The 8231-nt window shown below is 39.7% G+C and overlaps 1 protein-coding gene across 1 annotated transcript; it reads right to left on the bottom strand.

The window, feature by feature from the left end:
• Positions 1–2556: 2556 nt before the first annotated feature.
• ndufa12 (NADH:ubiquinone oxidoreductase subunit A12) lies at positions 2557–5529 on the bottom strand. Its single transcript, XM_031746332.2, has 4 exons — positions 5372–5529; positions 4966–5051; positions 3100–3187; positions 2557–2811 (listed from the first exon to the last, which is right to left on the bottom strand). The coding sequence occupies exons 1-4, from the start codon at positions 5458–5460 to the stop codon at positions 2631–2633; spliced, it is 444 nt and encodes a 147-aa protein (XP_031602192.1). The 5' UTR covers positions 5461–5529; the 3' UTR covers positions 2557–2630.
• Between the last annotated feature and the right edge of the window lie 2702 nt (positions 5530–8231).

The following is an 8231-nucleotide window of genomic DNA, read 5'->3' as shown; positions in this document are numbered from 1 at the left end:
TGAAGCGTACACTTACACTGCACGGATCTTCTTCTAAATGTTCTCCTTGAACAAAAAGTGATGAAGCAGTGAGCCTCCTCATTTAACAGCTGTGGATCGCTGAAAAAATACAAAAATATATAAAAACAAAGTCTTAACTACTGAACAAGATCATTTTAACATGATCTACTGGCTTTGAATACTCTCACATAAACACCAGAATTTTAATTCGCTGTCTTTCAGTTATGTTGGAAAAAACATATATTTTGCGTATTATTTTTGTTTCCTGGTTATGCCCAGCTGGGTGCCCAATTAGAGAAGACCCTAGTTGGGCACCTTCTGCCAGTTGTTTGGCCTGGGAATGCCTCGGGATCCCCCTGGAGGCACTGGAAAGTGTGGCTGAGGAGAAGGATGCCTAGAATACTGTCTTTAGCCTACTGCCACCCTAACCTGACTTTGGACAAGTGGAATATCATGAATTGAGGGGTGCTTTCACCAGCAGGGGGCTCAGCTCAGATTTGTGCTACTGTTTAATTTATGATTCTTGTTTTAGCTACCCCTATTTTTTTCTAAAAGCGTTGCTTTTTGCCACATACCTCCCCTGGTGAAATACAGGTTTTGTTCAATCCCTGTGCCCCCTTGTGGTTCAAATTGGTATTAAACAAAGGTACAGACTGGCGCTAGTTCAGCTTCAGGTTGAAATCTCTTCAACAAAGTATAGAAGTTTTGGACATGATCTCATAGATGTTATTTCTTCTCATTCTGATCATTTTACTTAATTTTTGGAAGGTTTTAAACTACTTTAGCATAAAGGAAATTACCCCCAAAAAGTATATTTTAAAGCGTTTTAAAATAAAATAAAAAAAAAAAAAAAAAGAAAACCCTTTTGCTGCTGCCACATTTTCTTGTTTAACAATGAACATTTTTCTTCTTTTCACAGCATAACAAACAGCTGTCAGATCATAATGACATTTTTGGTATGATTATGATTATATGATTATTTGTATGATTTTTTGGAAAAAAAAACATTCATAGTTGTTTTTGTATAAATATACAAAGAGGTGCTAAAAAAACCCACTGACTGTTCCAAACTAGTTATATTTTTAATAAATGATGCAAACAGACTGTAAAATGCTGCACATCATTTTTGCAAAGCGGACACCAATGAAAAGACGCAACCTATGTTGGAGTGAAAAGGGACGTGTGGAAATGCTCAGATACTCAGACTGTGTAAATAATAAAAGACAGACGTACCTGTCAGTGTGCAGTCCTGCAGAGAGCTCTGGGCTGGTCTTGACTTTCACAGGGAGTGTGGCACTGAGTTACCATCAGTGCGGGTTTTAGTCGGGCACTTGAGAGGATCTCTGCATATCTCAGTGTGAAATGCTGCAGGCTGCAACTTTCCTCCAGCTCAGCCTAATCCTGCACTAATTAACACGCACACACAACAGACACACAGTGCTTCCAGTTTACTCATGCAGTCCTGGTCTCGACTTCCTGTCCAGTGTTTGAGTTTTAGTCTGTTTGGATTTAATTGATCTTTTTCCTCTCTCTTTCTGTTACACCTTTGTGAATGAGTTTTTCTGCAATGCAAAAGCCAATTTAGTGGAATTACAAAACTATCTGAGCATCTATGAAAAGCTTAAAATAACCAAAGAGGTGTTTTCACCTGATGTGCACTGATTAAAAAAAAAAAAAAAAAGGAAAAATGTTCAATTCAAAGGAAAAGCCCATAAAGTGCGATAAACTTACTAGCTTTATTTGTATTTTACACATTGCTCAGCCTGTGAAGAACCACACCTGTTGGATACTGGAGTTTATATATCTCATTGGCCAATCACGTGGCAGCTCAACTCAGTGTACTTGAGGCATGTAGACATGGTTCAGACGACCTGCCGAAGCAGGAGCATCGGAATGAAAAAAAAGGTGATTTAGGTAGCTTTAAATGTGGCATGGTTGTTGGTGCTGCTCAGAGGATATCAGAAACTGCTGATCCCACAAAAACTCTACAGTTTACAGAGAAAATATCAAGTTCTCTTGGAGAAAATGCCCCAGAGGAAACTGGCCAGGCTGTTTTTAGCTGGTAGGAAGCAAAAAGTAACTAAAAAAATCTCTTATTACCAAAATATGCAGAAGAGCATCTGAAACCTTGAAGCAGATTGGCTACAACAGCAGAATTGTCATCATCTAAGAACAGGAAACTAAGGTGACAAATTTGGACAACATACATTTGGAAAAAACATCTTTTCTGATTAGTTTTTATTGCTGCTGCAACATAGGGTCAGAATTTTGTGTAAATATGAAAGCATGAATCCTGTATTGTACCAACAGTACAGGGCTGGTGGCATTAGTGGTGTAGCAGTGTGTGGGGTTTTCAAAGCTTAAAACATCAATAAACTCCAAGGTTCTCCATCTTCTTTGAACAGCATCTAAAATCATTTCTATTTGTAGAACATCACCAAAGCCATTACACTACATACGTGATGTTTTTGATTTTAAATAATTTAGAGGTGTTTGATGTCCAAGCTTTCAATAAAAAAGTGAAAACCCTTTCACATAAGGACTCGTACCACAAACACAGGTGTAGAGGTTTTATTTACGACAGGGATACAGGAAAGGAACCATAATTTACAGTGTGGATGATGATAAGCTCACTGAGCTCCGGCTTTGGGGGGAACCCACTCGTGGATCTTCTTGCGGGTGGTGGAATAGGGCACGTACTGCTGCGGGGTGCCGCTCACGTTGAACTGGTGAATCTCAGCCAGGAACTTCTTGGGCTCTGGAGGATGTGTGGTAGGGGGGTCGTCGGTAATGCAGTGCAGCCAGCGATGCCTGAAGAGTGCACAGAATGAGGCTTAAACAACACCAGCTTTTAAATGATCTAAGTCTTAAAAAAAAGACGCCTCTTTCACCATCTCATATTAGTTCTTTCTTTTGCACAAAGCATTATTCTTTACAGTAAATACTAAACATAATTTGGATTACTGGAAAATTATATATACAATTATATATTATGTACACTTTCTAACAATAAAAATGTATATTATTGGTTTTCTACATTTCCTTTTGAGTTTTTTAACTGATTCCAGACCCTATTTGACTCCATTATAAAAGCCGCACCATTCAGCTGGCACCATGCTGCCGTCCACCTCCCACAGGGTCCTCTTCCCGTTCATCTCTGTGGTGTAGATCACCCAGCGGTGACGTCCTGATCGCACAAAGACAAAACACAAACTGAGACCAGGGATTTTCTTTGAAGGAGCATTTCAATTTATCCTAAATTATACTTAACCTCCTAACATCCTACAGGTTGCTGGAGACCCATCAAAGGCCTGAAGTTTAATTTACTTTGGCTTTACTATTTTTTTTTCTGTCAAAGGCAGTTGACTTAAGCTGAACTTAAATCCTTCCTCTAACCATAGACAGGTCACCATTGACATAATGTCTGTGCTATGGAGCAGGATTAGGGAATTACCAAGGTCAAATTCAGGTTTAACCCTGAATTTTCAGTGTTGCCAAGATGGTTCACTTCTCTTCCTCTTCAATGACTTTGGACAGATTCTCAGTTCTCTGTAAATCAGCATCACTATTTCTGGAAGATCTCTCGGACATCAGTGCTGGCATTTTTATTTTTTATTTTTTTAAACACAACAGAGCCGCTCACATCTAATCATTCATTTACTGGAATATACATTACTCTGAGTTGTGATACTGATTAAAAATTGTAGATACACAGCCTGCATTCTGACCAGCATTCCCTCCTGGAATCAAACAAATTAAATCGTCATAAATGTACTGTTTGAGTCATGGGGGCAGCAGTCTAAGCACAGACACACAGACCTTCCTCTCCCCAACCTCCTCATCCTCTTAGTATTTTTCCACCAACAAAGTGACTCCCAAAGAGCTATTAGATAAAAACTTGGCATATCTCACCATGATGTGCAGTGTGTCCTTAAAAGGTCTGAGGAAACTGGGTGTGGGTGAGAAAAAAAAGAAGTGGCAGGCCTAAAAACTATCTACACCAGATAAACAGTATCTGAAGGCCACATTCTTAAGAAATATAAGATGTGACAAAGAACTGAGAGATGCATCTGGTGCTTCAGCTGATCATCTGAAAACCTCACTGAATCACTGAGACCTCACCAGTAATGGTCTCAGTGGAAAGGTGACTGTCAAGAAGCCATTCTTAAGGAAGGGAGGGAGAAAAGGCTGGGGTATGCCAAATTACATAAGAACTAGACTGAAAATCAGTGGAAAAGGTCTGATGGAATAAGGTCAGGAGAGGAAGACAATCGTGAGCGTGTACAACCATCTGTAAAACATGGTAGAGGCTCTGTCATGGTTTGCGGCCATGACCACCATGCAATATCATCTGGAAGAAATCTGACTGACAGGAGCTTCGTGTTGCTGCATGACATTGATCCAAGCACGCTGCCAATGCAGTAAAAGCGTACCTGGATAGAAAGACACCCAATGGAGCACTATCAGCCATGGACTGGCCTCCCTAGAGCTCAAACTTTAACATTATTGAAGCGGTGTGGGACCATCTAAAGGCAGCAAACATCCAAACAAGAGCTTTGAGTGTCCTTCAAAAAGCTGGAGAGCTATTCCTGAAGACTACTTAAAAACATTACAAGAAAGCTCACCTGAGAGAGTTCAGGCTGTGTTAAAGAATGATGGTGGTCACATTAAACATTAGAATTAGAATTGTATATAAGACAAAGCAGAGAAAGTACATTTCCATGTATGTTTGCACATGTTGCAATAAATCGCTGCACCTAATTTTCATTTTCCTTGTAAAATATAAAGAAATGTGGAAAGATCACGGCTGGATCAGTAAATCCCAGATTGATTTATCGAGTTGATACCCACCTTCAGCTACCCTGATTGCTAACATTAGGATGAGTGAAACCAGATAACAGAAAGATTTGTGGATATTGAGACGTGAAACAGTCACTATAGGGCTCTGAAATGAATTTGACTCACCGAAGAAGTAATGCTTCGTGTCCTCATAGTATTTATTTCCATATTTATCCACACCGACCAGTGTGCCCGTTTTTATATCATTCACTCTGCCAATAAAACAGGAAGACAGATGTTAGTTCCTCCAAAACTTGCAGTTCATAAACACAACATGTAGCATTTACATAACCTTATTTTTGAAAACGAATCACCTTTAAAGTCCTAACGTTTTGATAGTTTTCACATATTTCCTCAAGCCCTTTAATGGACTTTACACCATTTTCTTAATGTCCAGCTAATCAGGAGTCCTTTACAGCATGCTAACTTCAGCTAGCTCTCCAAACCCCCGCTTCTTTTCTGCCATATTTAACGCTTATCTTTCACCTCGAGCGGATAAACGCAGACGGCACACACATCTTGTTAAACTCACCTGAACAGCTGGAGCAAAAACCCCCGGACTCCTCCATGACCTCCTATCTGCCCCAAAGCCCTTCGGACAAGGTTTCCATACTCCGCCATCTTCAGACGGAAGGATTACTAGGACGGACCGTTCGGTCGGGGGAAACAAGGCCCAGAACTTTAGTTCCATCTCCTCTCTCGCTCCGCAGGATTACATCACATAACTTGGTCTTTAAGCAAGATCCGATGTCCACTACAAGAGGAAGAGAAGATTTGAAAAAAAGCTTTGCTGATGTTTTTATTCTTTCCTTATGGGACGCAGATGTATTAACTTAGAAACTACATTAATTTGAGCGGACTCGTGCTTTGGTCTTTGTTGATTGTGAATGTGTGTGTATGAATAACTTGATTTTAACACAATTTTAACACCATCAAACCTAATCTTGATCAACTGTTTAATAAACTGACCCGGGCAGAGCACCTTAACCTTATCCAGAAACCCCTGGAGAACATAATGACAAGTGCTGAAATTGAGACTTTTCACAGGGAGTTGACAGATATGTATGACTACCTCCAGTTGAGTCAAAGATATTTAATCCCTATGATGCTACCGGGAAGAAATCTTTCAGACACGGTAATCTCTAGGTCTCCAGAGCAAACAGATGAGTTACCCTTTTCTTTTGAAGTCGTCTACATGACTGTTGAAGACTATGTGTGAAAGTTCTTGCAAAACATTCTTCTGTGGTTAGAGAATGATGCTTTGGATCAAACTGTCCAAAGTGAAAAGTTTCTGATGCCATGGAAAACATCCAGGATGTGATTTTAAGAGCACTGACCCCAACAGAGGAAAAAGAAAGTGACAGACTGTGTGAACCACAGTCAAGTCCAGCTTCTCCTTCCAAAAATGAAACTCCTGTGTGAAGTGTACTAGAGCAGGACCAGCCTCCAGAACAAAGCCCTGAGCCTGAACCAATCACTGACACTGGGCCTACAGAAGGTCAAAGTCAGCCATCAACCTCTAAGAACTTACAGGAGGAACCCCCTAAAAGTTTGATATCACTTCTTGCTGCTGAGAGAATTGTCAGTGACTGCATTTCTTGTCTGATCATGAAGATCCTCAAGAAATGCATATTCCACACAAAAAGCATTTTTGACAAAATCAAAGCTGTCATCAGATGTCTTACAGATGTGGTTGTAGATAGCTTCACAAGCACAGAATATCTGAGCGCTCTTAAGAAAAACATGCATCAGATTATCAAGAAAATGAGTGAAGCCCTCATCAAGGAGTTTGGCTCTCCAGATGAGCTTTTGCATTCTGCACTGATATCAGAAGATTCAAGTTTTTATGAAATTCTTCTGGCTCACCAGAAAGTTGTTCTTGAGGTCTTACTCACGCAAGCACAGAAGTCTAGAGGTTCTACGTTCTTTCGAGCAGTGGGAAAAGCTTTTATGACTTTTTCCCCACTACCATGCTTCTTTTAAGATCTTGAAGCATTTAATAATTTATTCAAAAACAATCTAATTGGCCTTTAGAAGTATACTTCATCTTGTCTCCCTATATTCTCTTTTCATCACCCCCAACCGGTCGCAGCAGATGTCCGCCCCTGCTTGAGCCTGGTTCTGCTGGAGGTTTCTTCCTAAAGGGAGTTTTTCCTCCCCATTGTTGCCTAGTGCTTGCTCAAAGGGGGATCATTTGATTGTTGGGGTTTTTTTTCTGGCTCATACTGTAGTGTTTTCACCTTACAGTATAAAGCACTTTGAGGAGACTGTTGTTTTACCATGACACTATATAATCTTAAATATAACCGAATTTTAAAAACATCTATTATAGCATCAAAGTAAAACAAAACAACTAAAGTATACTTCATTCAAATGAATCAAAATGTCTAACCTGACAAAAAAAAAGGATTCACCCAAAAATCCAAATCACAAACACATTCTGATTTGTTGTTGTGTTTTATTGTGTTGTAAAGTATGACATTTTTGCACTCTGGTCATCAGTACTGCTTTTGTATTAGAGCAGAATTTAAAGTAGTATTGGATAAAAGTGGTTGGGTGCAAGATGAACACAATTCATGAAACCATTAAATGTTGTTATTACAGGCAGTAAATGAATATCTGTGGTGAGTTTAACAGTTTTCAGGGATTTAAGCATATTTCTGCACATAGAATGGTCCAAAATGAAAAGTCTAAAGCAAAAAGCCTGAGTAAGATGGACATTCTCATCATGGTCTCCTAGTACTCCTTTTTTTTTTTTTCCATTTTCTTTCCCTCTCCTCCTTGCTGCTCTTTCCTTAGCTCTTCTCCTGGGTCCTCACCCTCCAACTCCACGGAACTGGAGGTTAAGGAAGACCTTCAGCTGACACTGGATCATTGAAATAACTGCATTTGTGAAGCTGCCTCTCTTTGCTTGTATGTTTGCTCTGTTTAACTTACCCCTGTTCTCTTCTGTGCAGAAGCCTAAAAGAAATCTGACAGAGAATTGTGAATCTAGACAAATTCACTAACTGAAAACCTTTTGCCTCGAGCTTTGTGAAACACTTTTTTGCAAATAAACCTGCCATTTCAGAGAAGATCAGTTTTCATTAAATTGAGGAAAATCATCAGATTTTTAAGCACCTATGTAAGATTTGTAATTTAAGAAAAATCTTGGGCCTTAAAAGAGGTACATGTCTGTCTGTCTGTTGCAGGTCTAACTGAGACAGGCAGCCATTCACCTTTACATTCACACAATTTAGAAATCACCATTTAAGTTAATATGCATGTCTTTGGACTGTGGAAGGAAGGCAGACGACCCAAAGAACCTAGCCAGTAGGTGGATTCAGACTCTTCTTGCTGTGAGGTGGCAGTGCTAATGACTGTGGCACCAAATAGCCAACTGCTTTTAATCA

The sequence above is a fragment of the Oreochromis aureus genome, linkage group 17 (genome assembly GCF_013358895.1).
Source record: "Oreochromis aureus strain Israel breed Guangdong linkage group 17, ZZ_aureus, whole genome shotgun sequence".
NCBI lineage: Eukaryota > Metazoa > Chordata > Actinopteri > Cichliformes > Cichlidae > Oreochromis > Oreochromis aureus.
This window is presented reverse-complemented; position numbering and strand designations above follow the sequence as displayed.